At 50.8% G+C, this 22438-nt stretch overlaps 10 protein-coding genes across 11 annotated transcripts; 6 read left to right on the top strand and 4 right to left on the bottom strand.

Moving 5' to 3' along the window:
• Window positions 1–242: 242 nt before the first annotated feature.
• On the top strand, window positions 243–3515 carry PPTG_11774 (hypothetical protein; the record flags this gene model as incomplete). The annotated part of the gene is made up of 3 exons (XM_008906938.1): window positions 243–714; window positions 773–891; window positions 967–3515. Exons 1-3 carry the CDS (start codon window positions 314–316, stop codon window positions 3513–3515), a joined length of 3069 nt encoding a protein of 1022 aa, XP_008905186.1. The 5' UTR covers window positions 243–313.
• Window positions 3516–3645: 130 nt separating this feature from the next.
• On the top strand, window positions 3646–10224 carry PPTG_11773. Of its 2 annotated transcripts, XM_008906936.1 has the most exons (7): window positions 3646–3892; window positions 3974–4108; window positions 4178–4529; window positions 4592–4770; window positions 4842–5870; window positions 5951–6085; window positions 6157–10224. In XM_008906936.1, exons 1-7 carry the CDS (start codon window positions 3698–3700, stop codon window positions 7750–7752), a joined length of 3621 nt encoding a protein of 1206 aa, XP_008905184.1. In that variant the 5' UTR covers window positions 3646–3697; the 3' UTR covers window positions 7753–10224. The 2 variants fall into 2 exon arrangements, with proteins under 2 accessions (XP_008905184.1, XP_008905185.1); XM_008906937.1 differs by having other exon boundaries at window positions 3974–4529.
• On the bottom strand, window positions 7771–12125 carry PPTG_11772 (hypothetical protein). The gene has a single exon (XM_008906935.1). The coding sequence runs from the start codon at window positions 11334–11336 to the stop codon at window positions 7845–7847; it is 3492 nt and encodes a 1163-aa protein (XP_008905183.1). The 5' UTR covers window positions 11337–12125; the 3' UTR covers window positions 7771–7844.
• On the top strand, window positions 11574–12988 carry PPTG_11771 (hypothetical protein). Its single transcript, XM_008906934.1, has one exon. The coding sequence runs from the start codon at window positions 11602–11604 to the stop codon at window positions 12802–12804; it is 1203 nt and encodes a 400-aa protein (XP_008905182.1). The 5' UTR covers window positions 11574–11601; the 3' UTR covers window positions 12805–12988.
• On the top strand, window positions 12950–14152 carry PPTG_11770 (hypothetical protein). The gene has a single exon (XM_008906933.1). The coding sequence runs from the start codon at window positions 13037–13039 to the stop codon at window positions 14021–14023; it is 987 nt and encodes a 328-aa protein (XP_008905181.1). The 5' UTR covers window positions 12950–13036; the 3' UTR covers window positions 14024–14152.
• An 87-nt stretch (window positions 14153–14239) lies between these two features.
• Window positions 14240–15235, top strand: PPTG_11769 (hypothetical protein). Its single transcript, XM_008906932.1, has one exon. It carries the CDS (start codon window positions 14291–14293, stop codon window positions 14945–14947), a length of 657 nt encoding a protein of 218 aa, XP_008905180.1. The 5' UTR covers window positions 14240–14290; the 3' UTR covers window positions 14948–15235.
• Window positions 15236–15361: 126 nt separating this feature from the next.
• PPTG_11768 (hypothetical protein) lies at window positions 15362–16436 on the top strand. The gene has a single exon (XM_008906931.1). The coding sequence runs from the start codon at window positions 15410–15412 to the stop codon at window positions 16256–16258; it is 849 nt and encodes a 282-aa protein (XP_008905179.1). The 5' UTR covers window positions 15362–15409; the 3' UTR covers window positions 16259–16436.
• A 103-nt stretch (window positions 16437–16539) lies between these two features.
• PPTG_11767 (hypothetical protein) lies at window positions 16540–17483 on the bottom strand. The gene has a single exon (XM_008906930.1). The coding sequence runs from the start codon at window positions 17446–17448 to the stop codon at window positions 16558–16560; it is 891 nt and encodes a 296-aa protein (XP_008905178.1). The 5' UTR covers window positions 17449–17483; the 3' UTR covers window positions 16540–16557.
• Window positions 17484–18726: 1243 nt separating this feature from the next.
• Window positions 18727–19527, bottom strand: PPTG_11766 (hypothetical protein; the record flags this gene model as incomplete). The annotated part of the gene is made up of 1 exon (XM_008906929.1): window positions 18727–19527. The coding sequence occupies one exon, from the start codon at window positions 19525–19527 to the stop codon at window positions 18727–18729; it is 801 nt and encodes a 266-aa protein (XP_008905177.1).
• A 1027-nt stretch (window positions 19528–20554) lies between these two features.
• On the bottom strand, window positions 20555–21328 carry PPTG_11765 (hypothetical protein; the record flags this gene model as incomplete). Its single annotated transcript, XM_008906928.1, has 1 exon — window positions 20555–21328. One exon carries the CDS (start codon window positions 21326–21328, stop codon window positions 20555–20557), a length of 774 nt encoding a protein of 257 aa, XP_008905176.1.
• Between the last annotated feature and the right edge of the window lie 1110 nt (window positions 21329–22438).

The raw sequence follows: 22438 nt of genomic DNA, 5'->3' as shown, positions 1-22438 counted from the left end.
CCGCGAATACGTATATCCCGGCGAACATGTAAAAAGTAGATAATTTGGTAATGTAAGAAGTCGTTTTTGAATATTTTCTTGACATATATATGCTACTCGTTATGATCCATTACTTAGTTAAGCAACATTTTTACCAGGTTAGGTCTGATTTCTAATCAAATAACCTGACCCTTCCTGGTAATAATACAACAAACCCTCGTGAAAAAATATTTTTTCAGAGTATCAAAATTTTAAGGGGGCACTAAAGATAACGGTTGTTCAAGCGTCACCTTGGGTATACCAAGTATTGTGAAGAACAGAGGAGTGGAGCAAGATGGACAGTAATCCACCCGTGCTAGATGCGTTATCCAAGTTAGAACTCTCCATGAGGCCGCAATCGGTGCCGTCATGGCTCAGCAGCGACACTAATCACGCCCCCAAGGTCACAGCACTCGGTCCAAGAACTTCTAGCGTCGAATTGGTTGATCATACAGGGGTTACTGGAATCGCTATAGGCGGTGGCAACACTAATATGCACGGAAATTCCCCACACAAAGACAAGAACAAACCTGGTCCCTTAGCGCCCAGTCCTTCAGCTGTTCGACCTCGCGCACCAATTGGTGTTCACAAAGACGCAATTAGCTCTGCAGACAAAGAATTCTTGCCAAAAGAATCGGGGTCTCCCAAGCGATCAAGACATCGGGTTCGGCAGCAGGTAGTCGAGTCCAAAAGCAGGTGAGGATTAAAGTGTAGTATTGCTACTAGCATTCAGCTCACAAGAAGTTTATTGCAGGCGAGTCAAACAATCGCTGGTGGAGTCGTTGCGATCTCTTGAATTCTTCGACAAAACAAATCGCAGTCGGGAATTATCCACAAAAATCTCAGTCATGCGCCCATACGCAGACCCTGAAGGTTAGTAGAACTGCAACTCATGGATCCAGTTGAAAGTATTTGGGAAGAGGTTAACACGTTACGTTGATTTTTTAGATAATGTTCATTTTGTCAATATAGACGACAAAGTGGATGAAAGAGAGGATGAGAAAACGCTTGCAGAGAACGAGGAGCTCATACTTCACGACAGCGAGCGTCATTCTTCACGCGATGGTGTTGAAAATCGAGCGTCAAAGTATCTTGCGAAAGCTGTTGAGTCAAATTCTTCACCGGAACCATCAGAAGTGTTCCAGATCCCAGAATTGCCACGTGGACAGAATCTGGTTATCAACATCCTCTCGACATGGGGCGACCCATTCTACGTTGGGCTCATGGGTATCGAGGTATTTGATCACACGGGCCACGCTGTCTATCTCTCTGATGTTGATAAACAATTGTCAGCAGACCCTCCGGATCTGAATATCCAAGATCACGATCGTTTAGACCCTCGCACTGTGGACAAACTCGTAGACAAACACTATTTCACTTGTGACGAGCTGCATGCGTGGCTTGCTCCGTTCTCACGTGGACAAAATCACTTTATTTACATGGATTTTGACTATCCGTTATCCATCTCGATGTTGCGCGTCTGGAATTACAACACCACTCGAATCCACTCGTATCGCGGTGCACGATATGTGGAGATATCGTTAGACGGAAAGTCTATCTTCAAGGGAGAAATCCGCCGCGCACCGGGTAGTGTCATTGAAGACATCGACGATTGCAATGAATGTATTTTATTCACCATGAACCAGTCGATCCTGCAATTAATCGAAAAATACGAGAAAAGAAACGAAATACTGATCGACAATGAATCGTCCGAGGTGTCAGCAATTGCAACAGGACTAACACCTTTTTGTGGACTTCCAATCGGTCCAGATCCACGTCTTCTTGAGAGACCGAAGACGGGCAGCAAGGTGTCTCGTGCGGCAGCAAGAGGAAGTAGCCACATCGTTTGTTCATCTGAAACCGGAGCAATGAATTCTGTCTTCGCACCAGTCACCCCGCTGCCAAAAGTTGGCATGTACTCTGAAAATCCAGCAAAACCAGTCCAGACTGCACGTCCGTGTACAGCTCCTGTGGTTGGCGGGCCGATGACAGAGCGGCCATTGTGCTGTAAAACAATCGAACTGATACTGGAGGCGAACTGGGGTGACCCGTACGAAATCGGGCTTGCAGGTCTTGAGATTTTAGATTCCAACTACGTTCCATTGTCAATTTCTTTGGATAATGTCAAAATCTCTGCTCCAATTGCTGTGGATAGAATGCAGAAGTTGATAACGACAAGCGGTGCGCGACATCTATCAGTTGATTCTCAAGAAATGTGGAGTGCTCCACTTCAGGAAATACTCGCACTCCCTCCCGAGCGGCGAGCAATCACGATAGATTTTGCTGATAAAATGAGCCTCCGAGCACTGAAAGTGTGGAACTACAACACAACTCTGGAGGATTCCTTTAAAGGTACAAAGCAGGTTTCAGTGCGAATTGACGGTGTGCATCACATGCGCGTATCGTTACGGAAGGCTCCAGGCAGTCTCATGGATTTCGATTTCGGTCAGTTCTTGTATCTGCGCAGCAACCATCAACCTGGTAGTGCTGCATCTCAAGCATTACCATTTGAGCCGCTTAGTAAGGAAGACAACACACTGAGCTCCACAGTGGAAGAAACAGAAAACACGAGACCATCGTCACCTGTGGAGGGCAGAACCACCCAAGACGGTGACACATCGAACGAGGGAACAACGTTCTGCAACTCGGGCACTTCACTATCGCAGTCTTCTGTATCACAGCAAACGCGAGCAATACGGAAGAAGAACGCTATGAACCCCATCGCAGAAGTCTTCCAGCAGTACCAGACACCTCTGTTCCCCACTGGATATATCATCAAATTCGTGTTCTCATCTACCTGGGGAGACACTTTCTACTTAGGGCTCAATGGCGTGGAGTTATTCGACCGAGACAACCAGCTCATTCCTCTCAGCGCAGAGATCATCGACGCCCAACCGCGTGATATTAACATCCTGAAAGAACCAGGAGCCACTCACGACGTACGAACATTGGACAAACTCTATGATGGTGTCAATAACACTTACGACGACCGACACATGTGGCTAGCTCCACACACGCCGTCGCACCCCAACAAGCTCGTGATCTTCTTTAATGAGCCTGTGACTATCTCCAAAATCCGATTGTGGAACTACAGCAAGACGCCTGCCCGTGGTGTGCGCGAGTTTGAGGTGTTTCTAGACGATGTGCTGATCTACCACGGGATCCTGAAGCAAGCACCACCACTGAGTCTGCCGACTGTGAACGGCGCTTCCGACGAGGCAATGGACCCTTTCACTCATTCATCGCTGGAGAACCGACGACTGCGCAAGAAGTGGCACGATCAAGCAGAGGCTGCTGCCAATGCCGTCAATATGACACAATCACTACTGTTCACAGACGATGTTGAGGTGATTGAGGCTGAAGCAAACAACATCTACATGCCACAAGATGAACTCGAGGGTAGCGTCACTTTCTACGACAATAGTCAAGTATTGTCTCTCTCCGATCTGCCTGGACACGACACTATCGTGAGACCGACCACCAGTGCAGGTTGGTGACTGATTAGCGTATCCAATAGACACAAAAAGGCAACTTTCCATCCTATTTTTGAGCATTTGCTTCATGGCTACATTTCTTTTAATACCGATCCAAATACCGATTCGTACCGTCAAAATTGATAGGAGATCCCAAAATTGATTGTCTCGTACACAATTGTACACAATTTGACGATGTGCTCCCCATGAGCAGCAGCAGCGGTCTCCACGTGCGCACGAGCGGCAGCCCCGGGACCAGCGGCGGCGGACGTAGTGCCGGGCCGTCCTTGCGTAGCAGCCAAGCGTCGACGCGTCCCAGCAGCTCGCGCAGCAGCCTGGCATCCAGTCGCGGAGGCAAGAAGGCGGATCTGGAGCAAGTGCGACTAGTTGGTACCCATTATGTAAGTCGATAATGTTGTGATTCTACAATTTTATCAAAGCTCTCTCTAATTTTTTATCCTATGTGTGACGATGTTAACTAGCAATTGGGAGCTGAGATCGGACGCGGAGGCTTCGGTATCGTGTACGGGGCGCTGGATCTGCGCAATGGACGCTCTGTTGCCATTAAACAAGTGTCGCTTCGGGATATTGACAAGGATGAGCTGTTATCCATAGAGGTACAGGATAACGAGATATTAATTTTGAGGATCTGATTGCTTATTTAACGCGTTACGCTGCTGTGCTAGACGGAAATCAGTCTGCTGCGAAAACTGAACCACGAGAACATCGTCAAGTACCACGACACTATCAAGACGCAGGGATATCTATACATTGTGCTGGAGTACATGGAGAACGGCTCATTGGCACAATTTATCAAGAAGTTCGGATCTCTATCAGAGACGCTCGTGGCCATGTACATCACCCAGGTGCTAAGAGGACTGGCGTATCTACACGAACAAGGTGTGCTGCATCGAGACGTCAAAGGGGCAAACATCCTTACGACCAAAGACGGACTAGTGAAACTTGCAGACTTCGGTGTGGCTATCAAATTGAACGAGACGCAGAAGGCCAACTCCGTCGTGGGATCGCCGTACTGGAGTACGTTCTTTCCCTACGTAGATAGAGTTTTTGAGTTTTTCTAATGGGTTGTTGTATGACAGTGGCGCCGGAGGTTATTGAGATGTCAGGATGGTCTTCAGCGTCGGATATCTGGAGTGTGGGATGCACCATCATCGAGTTGTTGATGACCAAGCCACCGTATTTTGACCTGGCGCCTATGGCTGCACTGTTCCGTATCGTACAAGAAGACCATCCACCGCTACCACAGCGCATGTCACCGGTACAATTGTTGCAAATAATTATCTTGTATAGTGTGTGTATCCGATTAAACGGGTTGTTGTGTCGTTACAGGCCTTGCACGATTTCATCATGAAATGCTTCATGAAGGAGCCTCGACTGCGAGCATCGGCCGAGGAGCTTCTGGCACATCCATGGATCGCACAGATCCCGAAGAACAAGGTCGAGCAAAGTACGCAGCTTGTATCAGAGAGCGTCACGTCTTCGAATGATCGCGACGCCGTCCTGAATACAATTAAACTATACGAGAAAAGCTCGTCCACGACAGACATACCACCGACAGCAGCCAAAGCCTCACGCTCGCTTAGTGTCACGAATGAACAGTCTGACGAAGATGTCGAGGACTGGGACGACGAGTTCGGAGTGGATTCCAACCCCACGCCGTTCATATTGAGAGAGGATGGAGGCAGCAACGACAGCAAAACAACAGCGGATACTGCACCGACAAAGCCGAAGTTTCAACTATCCAAAGAAGATGCCAACGCTCTGTTTGATGACAATGTGTGGGGCGATGAAGAGCCTGAAACAGTGGTATTATCGGAGATAGTGGATGTAAGTGAGGACAGTAGTTGTGTTGATACGAACCAGAGCAAGAGTGACAAGCCTACGATGAACTCGTGGGATCGATCGTCGCTTATTCCTGCCCAAAGCCGCATAGCGAAGCTCCAGCAGTTTGTCGAAGATCCGGAAGAAGACCTCGCTTTCGACGATATTGACGAGAATCAACTTTTACAGGCGGCTGCAAAGCAGCAGCGCGCTTTAGAGACGGAGCCTATTCCTGCCACTGTTGTCCCAGCCAAGATGTCACTGAACGACTTTAAAGAGGACGAAGATATGGATGGCAGCTTCGAGTTCGCAGAAGGTCAAGGGAATCTGGTGTTGCGTGTTGGCAATCGTGGGAGTAATGCAGGCTCGTCTCCCAGCGGGAGTGCGCAAGAAAACCTGTTCGACGACGAGCTGGACTTTGATTATTCAACTGCGCGTGACACGAACCAAAAGGCAACTGCACGAGTGGTGCAGCTACTGTCGTTGCTGGATCCAAGCATGGAAGACCAAGTCATCCTTGATGCCTGCAATAAATTGGTGAGTTGCTAAGCCCTTGGACCATTTCGTATGAATGCTGCCCAAATGACACTAAAAAAAATGTGTTTTTTTGTGTGTAGGAGGAATTATTTGATCAGAACGTGACGCTGAGGCGGGATTTAATGTCGCAAGGTGGAGTGGTTCCCAACATCATGGAGGCTCTCGAAATGAAGAAGATGGACGTGCTGCACGCCGTACTCCGAGTCATCAACATTGTAAGTAATGTTGTGGTCATGTATGTTATGCGTCACTATAACTTACTCCTTTGCTACTGGTTTACTTGTAGATCGTTGAAGGTAACAAGAAATTTCAAGAAAACTTGGCGCTGGTTGGTCTAGTGCCAGTGATCATCAAGCTCACGAAGCAGCACAATCCGTATTACTTACCGGGTGGAAGTGGCAGAGGATTCCGCATGGGAATCCCTGAAGACAACGAGTTTTCGATCGCTGTGCGGATGGAGGCAGCCAAGTTTGTGCGGCAGTGTTGCAAGACCAGTTCACTGACGCTGCAAATGTTTATCGCATGTGGCGGATTGCCAGTGTTGGTGGACTTCCTGACTCTAGATGACAAACCATCTAATCTCGACTGCGATGTGGATCTCCTTCACATCGCACTGGATGGAATCTTCAGCGTCTTCAGCATCCAGACCATCCCGAAGAACGACATTTGCAGACTTTTCGTCAAAGCGGGGCTTTTGAAGAAGTTTGTGGTCGTATTTTCCGAGATTATCGTGTCATTATCAGCCAGTGATACGCGTGGACCGGAGAACCATGCTCCGAGTGCAAAGAAATCTACCAAGACGAATGTGTCAACACAGTGGACGATGAAGGAACTCCACAAAACGTGTGATATCTTTGTACTGTTTTCTCAAGGTGATGCTGTTGTTAAAGAGCACATGTGTGACGGCGCTGTGCTTGAAGGACTATTAGAAGCGATTCATCCTGGTGCGCCACTCTTTAGTATTGGTGAAGACCAGCCAAAACGTAAGCAGACATTGCCACTGATACGCCATTCGGATGAATTCGTCTCGGCGATGCTCAAGCTACTCAAGTGCATTCGGAATTTGAGTATGGAGCCTTTGACGTTGGAGAAATTGGACCGAACTGGAGCCATCCCGACACTTGTCCGGCTGCTGAACGAGCAAGAGACTGAAGGCTTGTCGATCTCAGATGTGAAGCGGAAAGAGGTGGAAAACATCGTGCTGCAGTCCATGTTCTACCTGTGTCGGATCAACCGTAACAGACAGACCCACGCAGCCCAAGCTGGCGTCATTCCGTCACTTATCAAGGTGGTCAAGAACTCGAGTCCACTCAAACAATTCGCTCTCCCGATCCTGTGCGACCTGGCTCATGCGTCACCAACAGCACGAGCGCATCTGTGGACTTATGACAGTGTGACGCTCTTTCTGGAGCTCTTGGAGGACAAGTACTGGCAGATCGACGCGATCAAGTCCATCAGCGTCTGGCTGGCACACGACACGGTGAAGATGGAGAACGTCCTGCTCGTCCCGGAGAATCTGATGAAGATCATGGTCTGCTTTCGCAACGCTCTGGACACTGAACTGGAGAACTTACTCGAGCCATTGCTGGAGATCATGAGTCGCTCGGTCCGACTCAACCAGGCTCTGGGACGCAGCGGTATGTTCGTGACGGAGATCTTGAAGCGACTGCGACTCATTCCCAAGGCGATTGTGCGCAAGAACCTGCTCAAGATGCTCAAGAGCCTGTTCGAGTCGCACACTTCGCCTATCCAGTTCCTTGTGGAGTACAACCTCCGCCCTATTGTATATGCGCTGGCACAAGACGAGAACAGCATGATCTTAGTGAAGGAGATTGCGTCGCAGCTTCTCCAAGCCATCTTGGTGGCTGCTGGAGTGTTCTAGATGCGAGGAAAGAGGCGATGGAGCGATATGTTTTTTTTTATTTATTCGGGCAATGGACGTCAACTGTGTTTGTGTTGTAGGTTCCATTCTCTTCATTTCTTCTGCAGAGACGCCAACAGAAGTTCTTTCTTGAACGTTTCGAGATTGCGGTGATTGGAGGCGTTGAAGGTGCTAGGAGGCGTTTTCTGTGCTCGAGATTTGGCCAGTTCCTGGTGTACTTCGTCACGGACGACACTCTTGATCATGGCTTTGGTTGGTGGCAACTCGCCTTGGCAGGAGATGCACTTGGCTCCTACTAGAGGTGCGGACTTGTGGCCTTCATCGGCGGTGTTGGCCACGCTTCGAGATCCAGCCTCCAGCTGTCCAGCTTGGCTTTGCATGAGCGCCTTGAGTTGGTTCTTGTCCACTTTACGTCGCAGTCTTCGATGGATATCGATGAGATCGTGTTCATCCAGTGACGAGTTGGCAACATTCTGCACTTGTCGCTCGAGAACTTCTTGGGTCCAGAGCAGCTCGTCCTTGTCCAGCTTCTTGCTGACTCGAGCAATGAGCTGGTTCATCTCCTCACCCAACAGTCCGTCACGCTCCAATGTCTCGCTGCGATTCGCCTCCAGACTGGTTGTAAGGAGATCGCGCATGTCGTTGTTGGCAGTCATGAGCTCCTCGATGGATTTCTTGACGTCTTCTTCCTTGGCGTAAGCGAATGACAGCTCCATGAACGAGTCGAGACGTGTGTTCATCATCTTGACGAGTGCAATGGTCGAATCGAGATGGCCAAGAGCGAAACCGTGCTCCACCACTGTATTCTGCACTTGGTTATGCGAGGATCGCAGCTCTTCCACTTGAAGACGTGACTTGATCGCGTCGGTGTGTAGCAGCAACAAGAAGAGAACTGAGCGCACTTGGACTACTGCATCCTGCATGAAGAGCATCAATTCCGGTATCTGGCTGTCATCTCGCTGAGTTTCTCGAGTGACCAGAGCGACCTCCAGCTCTTTCAACTTGGTCGTGGTTATGAACACCAGGTGGTCGTCAAAGCTCGAGTTCTGCACGGGATTACTACCGTGTGTGTCGTTGTTCCCGCTGATTTCAAGTGCAAATGCTGCTGCTCTTGCTATCGCTGCTTGGCCCTTGAGTTTCTCGAGTTGTTGCTGGAAATCCTTGGACGTTTCGATCAGGAACTCGATCTCCGATCCAGTATCTTGTGGTAAAATAGTCTCGCAGTTGGTGATAAAGTGAGTGAAGATGCCGTGCAGCAAGTCAATACCCACATCGAGAGAACTGCGTGTTGAAGTCTTGGAGGACTGTTCGCTCTTGCCAAGCTCAACAGACTGCAGCATTGCGCCGCTCATTCCGAGTAAAGTATGATAGATGCGGTTGCAGAAGTCCGTGATACGCACAAGCAAGCGTCCATCCGACTTGCGTTGCGAAGTCTGCAGTTGTTCGACTATCTTCTGGAGTTCTTGCGCAGCCTCTTTGGTACGTTGTTCAGCCTCTTGACGAATGGTATACAGCGAGAGCTCGATCTTGTCGTGGAGTGCAGGGATCTCCGTCTCGCTGACCTGTGTTAACAGCTTCTCGGAGGCCTCGAACGCTGAAGTGTGTTGCGAAAACTTCGCTGTTACGTCCTGGAGTTGCGCTGATATCGCATTGGTCACAGCACTCGTCACATTCGTTGATACGGAGTTATTCCGGAGCACAGAAGTCCGCAATCGCTGGACTTCGACGTCGATCTCTTGCAGCTTTTCCTCCACATCGACGATCGTTCGTGCCTGCGTTTTCTGTCCGCGTTCCATCTTCTGAACTCGATCCAGTACGGGATGAAGCTCTGCGATGCTTCCGTCCAGTGCGTTGATTGCAGAGCTGTTGTCCTGTACGTGGCGTTCCAGGTACTCGAGCGATTCATCCAAGCGAGCAGTGTTCTCTTCAAGGCGCTTAACTCGAGAGCCCATGGACATCTGCTGTCGACGGAAAAGCGCTTTCTCTGCGTTGATGCCGTTCAGTTGACGAAGTCGCTGTAAACGTACGAGTTTACCGAGTAACCACATCCACAGCTCTTTGATTCTCGCCTTGGTCAAAGGGGGACGTGGCTCAACAATTGCAGTCGATGGAGGAGTGGCGGATCTCTGGGCGGGAAGTGTCGGTGGCTCGTGGGTTACTGGCACGTCGGTAGGTTGGACGCCTGACGCCTTACGGGGATTCGTCGAGCGGCGCTGACGTCGTGTACGTACGACGGGTGTAGTGGTGGTAGGACGCAGCAGGTTTTTTGAGGAGGAAGCACGGAAGAGCTCCACCTGATCGTCCATGACTTTTTGCTGGGTGGCTAACTGGGAACGATACTGCTGCGGTAACTCTTCTTCTTGAACAGCTTCTTGCACTTCTTCCTTCTCATTGTTCTCAACAGTTGCTTCTTCTTTCACAGGTTCCTCCGGTGTCACTTCTTGATGTTCTTTAATATCTGGAATGGTGGGGGTCGTAGGAACACTGACAGGTTCGCGTTCTGGAATAACAACAGTCTCGGTAGTGCGCTCCCCTTCTGATTGCTGGCGTGGAGACTGAACTATTGGCGTTGCTGGGGCTGCCTCGTGCTCCTCGATTGGTTGCTCGATAACTGGTTCTGGTATCGAAGGCTCAATCGGTACTGGGGTAGTCTCCATAGCGCGGAGAGATCGTCGTAGAGAACGTCTCACAAGCCTTGAGATTTGAGCGATGGACTTTGCGCGTAGCGGGTGACTAGCGGGTGCCTCTGCTTGAGGAGGTTCTGGAACGTCAGGGTGCACAACCTCCTCTTCTTTGGTCTGTGCATTCGGTTGAGGCTCTTCTTGCTGCACTATTTGAGGTTCTTCTGGCTTGACTTCAGCCTCAATGATGAGGTTCTGGCTAGATCGAATCACTGGGATAGAGTGGAGTGCAGTTTTCCGGACAACAGGTTGAGGTTCCTGTTCCTCTTCTGATTCCAATACTTCCTGCTCCTCTGCAGCTTCGTCTTCGCTGGTTTCTGAGTCAACATCATCACTTCCGAGTGATTTCGCTAGCACTTCGAGTCCAATCCGGATGTCCTCAATACTCTTCTCGTGTTTATCGGTTCGTCGCGTGAGCTCCTTGATCTCCATCTTCACCCTCGACAGGTAATCGAACCGCTTTTCAAGTTGATCCAACTGGTTCTTCACGGCTTCCTCCGTTTGCTTCGTCTTCTCCGCTAAACTGTCCGTTGCCTCACTGCGTAGTTCTCCAATCTGGACGCTCAACTTCTCGTCCAATTCTCGGAATTTCAGCTCTAACGAGGCCCATGCTGGAGCATCGTCGACCGGCTGAGGGATCTGGAAGCTCTGTAGACTCACCAGTACTTGCTGCATCTGCTCCGCCACTTGTTGCTCCACATTCTGCTGTAGTTGCTCCATCTTCGTCGCCAACGTCGCCATAGCGTCCAGCATCGAAGTATCAGGTGGCGCTGGTTGAAACACCGGCACTTCGACAATCACAGGAGCTGGAGACTCGACAAGTACAGGAGCTGGTGCTGGAGCTTCCTGCAGCTCCTTGATCGTTTGTTGCATGGAGAGTTGCGAGGACTCGAGCTGAGCCATCCGCTGCAATTGACGCTCGTTCGTCGCCGCTAATTGCTGCAGCTGAGAGACTAATGTGGAGATCACAGACGTAAGCGCGTTCTCCTGGGCGGCCAAGACGCCCCCCCATGTCGGGCATGAACTCCACCAGGAGATCCATGATCACCAAGAAGATAATAGACGAATATGCACTCGCAACGGTTATCAAACCACTTCAACATGCGATTCGACATGTGATTGGCTGAAAACGAGACAAAATCAGCTTGCCAGAAGCGAGAGCCCAAATATGGCGACATGGCAGCGGTATCCGGGGACCTGGACGCCCGATGAAGAGGCCGCTGCACGCAATGCAGCGACTGCACCGCCGTTTGGCTATGCAGAGGAGGGAAAGGAGAACGCTGAGTGTGGTCGAAATGGAGACGTGCAGCGTCCTCCACATACTCAACAGAACAATGCGAGGATGCCTCCGTATCAGCAGGAACAGGCTCGACAGCAGCCATTTCCGGGTTATCCCTCCATGCCTCCGCAAAGGTATTCATGGTATCCTCGTGATACTCATGCGCGTCAGGAGCACTACGACCCCATGTCGTATGGAACGTATCAAGGCCTCCAAGCTCCAGCGCAGCAGTCGACGTCTGTTCGTGGCCAGTGGGTAGCGCTGGATCAGCAGCGGAACCATCAAAGGCTCTGGATGGAAGAACCTGGAGCTCTGCAGCTCAATGAGAGGCACAGATACGGGGGAAGAAGACATGATCAACCGAGTTGGAGCAGCAGGACGCCGGGGTTCGTGATGGCAACGCTCAAACTTTGTGTGTATCACGTGTTGAACGTGGTCTTCGCACTCGTGGCATGCGGAATCCTGTCCGCGGGTATCTGCACGGCTGCCTCACTGATCCCCATGTGCTGCGTGGGGCTGCTGATCTTCCAAGTGCTCGTGTACATTGTGTTCTCCACGGCTCAATGGGACATCAAGCTGGGAAATTTTATCACTCCGGCGCATCAGTACGCGTACTCAACTCTGCCACCTCCTGGGAGATTTATTGGAAGGGAGGGCATTTCTGGATACCGAATCTCTCCGAGTTTGGCGTTCTTCTCCCCATTATCCCTCATGGCGATGCTGTATTTCGTGCTAGTGAAGCCTGTGATCGGCGCTCTGAGTTTCCTGTCAGTGTTACTGGTCGTTGCGCCGACAGTGTCGTTCATCACGTCACTAACCTCGCACTACCAAGGCGAGTATTATGATTCAATCCAAATCTACGGCGTGGGCCCCACCTCGATGAGTCGGTACCCAGGACTCTCCTTGGCAAGCGCTATCTGCGTGACGCTCCTCGGCGTGGCACTCATGCAACTTGTGGCCAAAATCTCGCTCGGAGCCACGCGGTTTTTCTGCTGCGAGAAGTTCGCCACGACGAGGTTTGCACCGCACCAACTCCAGTCACTTCCGAACAACGGTATTGCGTCCTATGGAACAAGTTTAACAAGGGGATAGCACAGCATGTTAACTGTAGCGTTACATGGACAACCGAAAGTTTTTTTCGAGTGTTTTCAGAGTAGATTTTCGAGTGTTTTCAGAGTAGATTTCGCCTCTTGGCCAGAAAAAAGGCAACTTTTAACACAACCATTCCCAAAAACACCAGAATGTTTGCAACTTCAGGCTTTCGCCATGTGCAAGCACTCCTCAACCTGCCATCTTCGGCTTAACTGAAGCTATCACACCAAATATGGTCGAGACGTCGAACTACAACGTACACTTATACCCAGACGTCGACGCTCCTGTTGATCGCAGACACGGCGCGGCGTATGCAAATGCCAATGCACCTCCATTGACAACGACCGAGTCGGAGCGTTGGCCACTGACATCGGCAGCCCCACCGATGTACACTCAGCCGGATCCTCGCAATGTCTACTACGTGCCTCCTTCCTATGGTGAGCCGTCTCACGAGCGTCACTGCCACCACCACAGCTATCACCACCACTGCCACGAACGTGGTGGTTGCAACGGCCAAGGATTTATCCTTTCAACATTGAGGCTCGGACTCTTCCACGTACTCAACGCGCTTCTGGGTATCTTCGCTTTCGTTGCGGTCATCACTGGTGTGCACGTCGCTATCGGGTTGATCCCGCTGTGCTGCGTGGGTCTGTTGCTTTTCCGTGGCGTTGTGGTCTTGGTGCAGTGGCTGGCCAAACTGGACGTGAAGCTGAGCAACTACGTCGCTTCTTCTAGTGATGAACGCGTTCTCGCGACCGACCATGGCCAGCCACTTGGCGGGTTTGAGGGTCTTCGCCTCTCCCCGGAGTTGGCGTATTTCTCGCCCGTGTCGCTGCTTGGTGCGCTCTACTTCTCGACAGTCAAGTTTGTCATGAGCATCGTGAGCCTTGTCGTCGTGTCGGTGTTTGCTTCACTGCCCATGTTACTCGTTGCCTATGGTAATGACGACAACGACTGGCTCATCAAAGTTCACCACCACAAGATGGTGGACCTGCGCCAATACCCACTCACGTTCTACGTCCTCTGGGGCTGCCTTTGCATTCTCACTATTGTGGCTATGCATGTGGTGGCGTGGCTCTCACGAGCCTTGACGCACTTCTTCTGCTGCGAACGAGTGTCTCCATCAGAGTACACTATTCCAATTGTGCAGTACGCTGGGACCGCAGCTTCTGCTAACATGTACGGCTCCAACATCCCCGCCAACCGGACACAACTGTAACAAAGCCTCGATGAACTTGCCACAGTAAATAACGCGTAGCAAACGATATCCGTAGTATGTAATACATTCATATGCAAACGATGAAGCATTATCAGTGGATATTCACTCCATTCCGACAGCGATGCCGCGATAATGGTACGGAGGCACATATCCTAAGCCTCCCCAGTCGTTCATGAAGCGTCTTAGGATATATAAAATACGGTATCAAAGCACAATTTGTGACTGCCATCGAGTTGTCGCATTCCACAACTGAGCATCTCGAGCATCATGACGGACTCGGACGCCAAGGCCGTGGTGCTCCAAGCCGCACGCGTGCTAGTATTTCTGGTACTCAACCATCTGCTCGCGTCCACAGGTTTTATTGTGATCCTGTTCGGCATCGCGTTCTCGCTCGGGTCGCTGGCACTATGCTGCTTGGGCGTCGTCGTATTCCAAGGGTTACTGTACTTGGCGCCACTGCTCGCGCGTCTCGACGTGGCGCTTTACAACTTCTTAGAGCCTCCGGAGAACAAGTTATACGGCCAGATTCCGCACTATGGCGAGAATGGAACGTACTTTGCGCGACCATCACTCGCCGTATTGGTCTACTTCAGTACTGCCAAGCTGGGTGTCGGCGTACTCAGCGCTATGGTGGTGATCATTCCGTTCTCCATGCCGGTCCATGCTCTCACGTCACCTGTCTTTCGAGCCGAGTACTTCAGTGAAGGCTGGTTCAACCTTTGGGCCTTTCTAGTGGTGGCTACCGCTCTGTTGATCGGTGGCTTCGTCGCAATGCCGCATGTGGCGAGACTCTCGTGCATCACCACGCGCCTGCTGTGCCGTGAAGTCTTCACGTCGATCTACACACGCGATTACGTGCCGTCCGTCTCAGAGGACTCGGCAATGCCCTCGTACGGCACCAAAGAGCCCATGCAACAAGTTTGACGAGGAATGAAGTCAAGAGATAGCAGAGACCAAGACCTACAGCGGGAAATTGCACCATACAAGACAGAACTTTAGACTACGCACAAGAAATGAAATCGATCTGGTCTCGAGCGATAGAGCACCAGAATTTTTGCCATGCCTTTCCATAACAGCAAGTGACACTGAAGGTTGACAAGTTCAACAAAAAACCGTCATTCAAATGAGGAAAATGGCACTCTTTTGACAGTCAAAACTTGAATTTAGTTCATCATAATAACATCGAATTACACAATTAATTTGACAAAGGAGGTTTTTACGTAGCATTGATTTTACCCATGTTATAAAATATTATAAAATACTGAAGGTTAGTTGTTTTCTTCTTGCTTACGTTTGAGAATGTTTACTGTACGGAGTATCTCATAAATTTTCGCTCATCCCCCTTGCCTTTCAACTTTCCAACTTGCTTCTTGCTAGTCAGCAGTCATGCCAATGTCCAAGGACGCCCAAGTGAGCTTCGCCTCACCTTCCAAGAGCTCTTCTGCTGCTGCAGCTACAGCAAACTTGCACAAGAAGCACAAGCCTCAGACGCGCCAGGTTTACGTCGATCCTAATCTACCTCCGTTGCACCAGTGTCCTCCACTGGACGACGAGGGTACTGAAGGACATGCGCTCACACTACTGCGCTTCACACTGAAGCTTGTGGTCTTCCACTTGGTTACCTTGATGCTGGGTGTGACGGCCTTTACTGTTGTCGTCGGAGGTATGCTGCTCTCCATCCTATTGACGCCGCTGTGCTGTGTCGGCCTCGTATTCTTCCGCCTCGTGCTCTGTCTAGTGGCAGTGCTGGCTGAACTGGATGTGCGGCTTACCAACTTCGTCTCACTACCAGAGGAGCACATCTCAACGAAGAAACTGCAGCGAGGTTCACATGCCAGCGCACGAGCATGCGGTGAGACGAGTGTCGAGCGGTTGGTACCAGATCTGAACAAGGTTTCGCGGCCAGCAATGCGTGCGACGCTGTACTTCATGTCTGTAAAGACACTGATCGGGCTGCTGAGCAGTCTGGTGCTTTCAGTTGCCTTCTCGCTACCGGTAGGTGCGATCTGGCGCGGGAGCTTGGGCGACAACTTTGATGGGGCTGTAGGAATGCTAGTGTTCTTGCTCGCGACAGTCCTGCTGCTGGGTATTGGCATTCCGCTCATGCAGTATAGCGCACGGCTATCAAGAGCAGCGACGGTGTGCTTCTGCTGTGAGAAGTGCGCACCCGTGCAGCACACTGAGAAGGATCACTCCACTGCGTACGGCTCTACGGAGATCTGCAGCGCGGCGTAGGCTAGCAAACGAGCAGCAAACCCAATGGTGTAGCGCTCTCGCTACACGGCGGACGCTGCGCATGTATATATCGTGACAGAGAGGTGTCGTGGTAACACTACGCTTCTTAAACGCATTAACATTTTTGCCACTTCGCTCGTGACTCGATTACTTCGTTACATGACTACAAGACTGACAAACATTGGACTTCTTCTCAACAAAACTGGGACTTTTCACAGCGAACAGATAACAGCAAAACACGACACAGACGCACAGCAGGTGACACAGGACAATTGAAGCTCATTCCAGTCGATTGCAGCTTACTGAGCGCCGAAGTCCTGCGTCCAGTACGTCGCGTACTCACTACAGGCGCTGTTGGAAGCCAAAGCGAAGCCGACGTTGGTCACATCGTCCTTAAGGATGTTGGCTCGGTGGCCTGCAGAATTCCACCAAGACGTCATGACGGCCTCGACGCTGGTCTGGCCGGCAGCGACGTTCTCAGCTGCAACTGTCCATTCGTATCCCTGGTCTTCCATTCGGTCCCAAGGATCTGAGCCGTCCGATCCCTCGTGTGCCATGGTGCACTGCGCTGCCTGGTCCTTCGAGTGGACGTAGGCAGCAGCCACGAGTCGAGCGTCGATGGTCAAAGCGGCAAGTCCATACTGAGCACGGTACGAGTTGATGGAGGCAAGCATTTCCGACGTCTCGGCACTCGTCAGTCCGTTGTCGTAAGACGTAGATCCAGAAGCTTGGGAAGCCTGACCAGTTTGCGATGCCTGGTCGGCATTCTGGTCGGCGTTTTGGTCTGCATTCTGGTCGGCGTTCTGCTCAGCATTTTGGTCTGCATTCTGGTCTGCATTTTGCTCTGCGTTTTGGTTGGCCGAGTCCGATTTGGAGCGCGTGAAGCGGTCAATGACGTACCCGCAGCCTCCGCCCCAGTATGTCGAGGTGGTGGCCGTCTTGCCGTTCTTGAGCCAACAGGTGCCGCCGTTGAAGTATGTCCAGCTCCAGTGAGTACACTTCGAGTCGTCGGCGCATATGTCTCCGCAGACGTCGGGGATGCCGGGGACGGAATATAAGTCGCTGCCTAAGTAGTCGCAGTTGTTCTTCCACATGACGCGGCCTTGACTGCCGATCTGGAAGGCAGAGGAAGACCCCGCAGCCATTGCCACTGCAGCAGCAGACAGCGCGAACACTTTTGAGTTGAACATTCTTGCAAGGTTTTCGAGGAGAACTGCTTGGTGCCCGACGAATTGGAAAGTGAGAGAGAGCGCGGAGGCCCATCCACTCGATCACTCCGCACAATCTCCGATCCCGTGTTGAGGCCGGGAAGCCGAGCGTCAAAGCCTTGCCAAAGGCGGGGCTCCATGCAACGTTGTAGAGCTCGGCTAGGCGGATGAACAGCTGGCGACCAGTTGACGCTGCATGTGCCAGATCGAGGAGTGAACGCCGCCGATATTGTTGAGGCCCCGTCAATTCGAGTAATTCTGCGGAAGCGCTGACAGACCGTGTAGTGGCGATACAGCGGATCTGACAACCTGCTGATGGTTCGGAGTCCAGACTCTACATGACGCTGGAATCTTGGTTTGGAAAGGCAGCTTGGAACGTACGGATACCGAAACCGGAAAATGTTCTGAACGCGTATATTTGAACTTTTGTATGCAACAAGTTGAAGTTGTCAACTGCCGGTTGATCCACCGAAATACAGAACAGTGGAGTACACAGCTGCAGTCCACGTAGATAGCGTACGATATCGCTCGGCATTCGCTGTCATAAACACAGAACAAACTCGAGAGTCATTGTGCTATTCGATCCGGTTCAGTTGCCGACGAGGGCACTACTTTTACAACTCACCCAGAGAATGCTCCGGCTCAATCCGCCACTGCGCTTTACCGACACCTTCTACTGTGCTAGATCAAATGAGTCGTAACCTGCCATGTTAAAGGAGACCGGCCACCGTCGTCCGTCGTGCTCCCATTCCAGTCATTGAGTTGAACCGGCTGTTGAAGCCACATGTCATCTTCGTCATCTCGATCTTTAGCGATCATCTGGCGAATCAATGCGTGATCGCCCAAAAAAAATAAAGATGAATGCACAATGCTAAAGGCGACAACAAATACGTCAGGTAGCTATCCACCAGCATTCATATCCGTATCTACGCTACTGCTGCGTGTGCTAGTAGTTGCAGCGATGGAAGATTGTTGTGGATGGAACCGCTCCATCGTTTAGTACGCAAATAATCCGGCGTAATATCGCTAGCAAAGCGACTTCGGCTCGTACGTTTGCTGATTCTGGCTGTCGTCTTCTACTTACAGCATTATAACTCTACTAGCGACAGCATCCTTGTTGTACCCGAACAACCGGCAATACGAAGAGGACGAACATCGTTCTATTGACTAGCTTGACATTAATTACGGGTTGGTACGCACTACGTTTAGAACGCTACTTTACTCACTACGCTGAAACACTGATTGGCTTTCCACTGAGCCTTATCCGAGGCGACCGAAGTCCTGCGTCCAGTAGATATCGTAGCTGTCGCAGGCGTTGTTCACGACCTTGGCAAAGCCGACGTTCTGCGCGTCCTTGTTAAGCAGGTTGGCACGGTGACCGGGCGAATTCCACCACGCGGTCATCACGGACTCTACGGTATTCTGACCGGCGGCCACGTTCTCCGCCACCATTGCGAAGCTGTAGCTTTGCGCCTTAATGCGGTCGCCCAGTTTTGAGCCATTCGAGCCCGTGTGTGTCATGGTGCAATGGTTAGCTTGATCCTTCGAGTGCAGCATGGCCGCAGCAATTAACCGGTTGTCAATAGTGAGCGCACCAAGACCATTCAGAGCACGATAAGCGTTGATCCGGCTAAGCATCTCACTCATCTCGGCGGAGGAGAGCCCGCTACTGGAACTAACTTGTGTTTGAATCTGAGCTGGTGCTTGAGCCTGGGTCTGAGTCTGGGCTTGGACTTGCACGACAGAGTTGCGAGACACCACGTAGCCGCAATTCGTGCCCCACTTGGCAGTTTTGGCCGACCGAGAGCCCGTCTTGAACCAGCAAGTACCGCCGTTGCTGTTGTTCCAGGTCCAGTGCGTGCATTTTGAGTCGCTGGCACAGACATCACCACACACAGCCGGGATAGCCGTCATCCAGCGGTAATCATTTCCGCTGAAATTGCAGTTGTTTTCCCACATCACGCGGCCTCCACTACCTAGCTGGAAGGCTATTGTGACTGGCACAACCGAGACGGCGACGGCGGACGCTGCAATAAGTGCGATACTACTGAGGCGAGGCATTTTATGGATATGACTGGAAGAAGGTAAAATGAGAAATGAGTACTGTGGCCAAAGGTTTGTGCTCTCTACAGGACTGCAGCCAACTCGCATCCATTCGGACAGTTCGATGAAGCCGATGGCATCCGTCTCCTCTTGAAACATCGGTTGACGTCCGCATGTTGGCCCTGCTGCTTGGTGGTGGCTGTCTCGATTGTATCTATGAACACTTATTAATATTCGATAGCTAAAGGAACTTTACACAGATCGAGCATAAGGTTTTAACATGCGACCTATATCGTCCGTACGCTGCCCGTGCTCAATGGGCAGACAAGTCCCCATGCTATAAAAACCCAGCATTTGGTGACAATAGAGAGCAATGTTTTCTGGCGCTGCGCTGTCGACATCGTACAGACGGTTGCTTGGTGATATTTATCATAATAATATGCAGTACTTTAATACACCAGTAGCTTGTTCATAAGGATTTAGGTATTCGACAAGTTCAACAAAACAGCTCGATCCACTTGAGGGTTCTATTACGCCCGTCGTGCTTTATCCAAGCGAGATCGGACCCAACGTCCTAGTAAAATTATTTTAACTCCTGTTGGCCTGTTAAATGGTAAGCATGTTCCAAAAACATCAACTCCGGCTTTAATGACTCCATGTTGTTGCTTCAAACATGACCTTCAACAACTATTAGTAGTAATGGCCCCACAACGACATCCTTGTATTAAAGCAACCTCTTCAAGGATATCTCCTGCTACCTGTGACTGACTGTCAGGGGGCGTGCCCTATGGGACTTGCTTCAGTTTATGGAATTTAACATCAACAATGAAGGAGATGTCGAACAAAAATGCTTGCCTGAATACGGACACCACTAAATTTATCACGAGAATACTCACTACTACTAACACCACACCAATTTACGCTTCACTCACGCACTACACCTAACACTGAATATTGATCACGATCGATCGTTCAATACGACACTTTGGCTTACCACTGAGCCATTACGACACGAGACGGACACGGACATATATACGCACACTCTTCAACCGAGGCGGCCGAAGTCCTGTGTCCAGTAAGTTGCATAGTTGCTGCAACCGTTGTTCACCACCTTTGCGAACCCGACATTCTCCACGTTCTTGTTGAGGAGGTTGGCACGGTGGCCTGGCGAGTTCCACCACGAATTCATGACTTCCTCCACAGACTTTTGACCGGCAGCCACGTTCTCCGCAGCCATGTTGAAGTTGTAACCTTGTGCCTTGATGCGGTCACCAAGCCTTGAGCCGTTTGAGCCGGCGTGCTGCATCTTGCAATTGTTGGCCTGGTCCTGAGAGTGGAAAGCGGCAGCGTTCACCAATCGGTTGTCAATTGAGAGACCAGGTAGACCATTCTGCGAGCGGTAGGCGTTGATCCGGCTCAGCATCTCGCCCATTTCGGACGCAGACAGACCGCTGCTGGATGACTGACCCCGTGCTTCGCCTTGGTTTTGATTTTGACCTTGGGTGCTTCGAGATACCACGTAGCCGCAGTTCGTGCCCCATTTGCCAGTTTTGGCCGATCGAGAGCCCGTCTTGAACCAGCAAGTACCGCCGTTGTAGTTATTCCAGGCCCAGTGCGTGCATTTTGAATCGCTGGCACAGACATCACCGCACACGTCCGGGATGGCCCTCATGGAGCGATAGTCGTTTCCGTAGAAGTCGCAGTTGTTTTCCCATAGTACGCGACCACCACTACCGGACTGGAAGGCCGAAGCTGTGGGGATGATCGAGGCGGCCACGGCGAGTGCTGAAAAAAGCGTGAAGCTGGAAATCCGAGGCATTTTTGATGTGTTTGTATTGAGTAGAACAAGTCAAATTGAAAACTGAGAACTGCGAGAGCCAACACCTTCGATCTCCTGGATTGCGGTCTACGAGAGGACAGCTAGTTCGGTGGAGTAGCAAACAGCAAAAACTGACGGCCGCCGATGGAAAAGGAGCGATGAAACATCGGGTGCAATTCTGACGTTGAAGATCTGCTGTTGTGTTGACTGGTACTTGATCGGGGTAATCGTGCAAACGTCTCGGTGGCTAAAGGATCCACCCAACGGCTGGGGAATAAGGTGGTGGTTGTTGGGTATCCTCACTCCGTACACTTTGGTGCAGCACGAGCATTCTGCCATTGTCAGGCTAGCCCGAAGAGGGATTTTAGGACGCACAGACTCTACATTCATGGGTGCTTGCTTGGCTATACATCCGAGGTTTCGATTGGATCAGTATGTGCCGCAAGTGTTGTTAGCATGTTTTAGAGGAGCTCATTTCTTTGGAGTCTCATGTATATGATTCCTATTTTTACTGTTAATTGATGCCAAGGAAATATGTAACTTATAATATGTAGTTGAGCTTACATGTCCTCAAGTGGGTTGCAAATTGATATCCGGAACGATAGACGACAACTAGGATTTTGATCCTGGTCAACATTCGTCTGACGAGCCAAACATGTGTGCCGTAGAGTTTCATCTCGATAACACGACACTGTCAAGCGTTATGTAAACATGTAGGTTTCATTGAAATCAAACACGATACGCCCTCAGTGGAAGACTTCTCATCCTAATTTCCATCACCAACACCACAGCGCTATTTGTTGATCTTCTTTGGTTCCTCTGAGCAGCTTACGGTTATCCTCGTTTTGCAAGGAAGACCTGCTATTCAGTAACGAAAACGCTCGAAGCATTTCGCTTACCACGTCGGCAGGGCTGTAAACGCCTGTCACAGCCGCGCCTTTGCTACACATGTGCTCTTCAACATCTGCGCCTCAACTGGATGCGCTTCATACTGTCCTTTGTCGATCTGCTCCAACACCGTCGCGATGAGGTTCGCAGTATCCGGACAGTTCCTTGCCTATGCATCGAGCAGGCAAGGGAAAAAATCAATTTGCATCGATTTCTTGGGTT

Source organism: Phytophthora parasitica (assembly GCF_000247585.1).
Source record: "Phytophthora parasitica INRA-310 unplaced genomic scaffold supercont2.25, whole genome shotgun sequence".
In the NCBI taxonomy this organism is placed as follows: Eukaryota; Oomycota; class Peronosporomycetes; order Peronosporales; family Peronosporaceae; genus Phytophthora; species Phytophthora nicotianae.
Note: the sequence above shows the minus strand (reverse complement) of the source record. Positions and strands in the feature narration are given on the sequence as shown.

Excerpts from the sequence above, each read along its gene's own strand:
- PPTG_11773 (XM_008906936.1), top strand. The coding sequence starts at position 3,698 with ATGAGCAGCAGCAGCGGTCTCCACGTGCGCACGAGCGGCAGCCCCGGG. Across the intron at positions 3,893-3,973 it reads GACTAGTTGGTACCCATTAT|CAATTGGGAGCTGAGATCGG; the intron begins GTAAGTCGATAA and ends GATGTTAACTAG. Across the intron at positions 5,871-5,950 it reads TTGATGCCTGCAATAAATTG|GAGGAATTATTTGATCAGAA; the intron begins GTGAGTTGCTAA and ends TTTTGTGTGTAG.
- PPTG_11772 (XM_008906935.1), bottom strand. The coding sequence starts at position 11,336 with ATGGCTCAGCTCGAGTCCTCGCAACTCTCCATGCAACAAACGATCAAG.
- PPTG_11771 (XM_008906934.1), top strand. The coding sequence starts at position 11,602 with ATGGCGACATGGCAGCGGTATCCGGGGACCTGGACGCCCGATGAAGAG.
- PPTG_11770 (XM_008906933.1), top strand. The coding sequence starts at position 13,037 with ATGGTCGAGACGTCGAACTACAACGTACACTTATACCCAGACGTCGAC.
- PPTG_11769 (XM_008906932.1), top strand. The coding sequence starts at position 14,291 with ATGACGGACTCGGACGCCAAGGCCGTGGTGCTCCAAGCCGCACGCGTG.
- PPTG_11768 (XM_008906931.1), top strand. The coding sequence starts at position 15,410 with ATGCCAATGTCCAAGGACGCCCAAGTGAGCTTCGCCTCACCTTCCAAG.
- PPTG_11767 (XM_008906930.1), bottom strand. The coding sequence starts at position 17,448 with ATGTTCAACTCAAAAGTGTTCGCGCTGTCTGCTGCTGCAGTGGCAATG.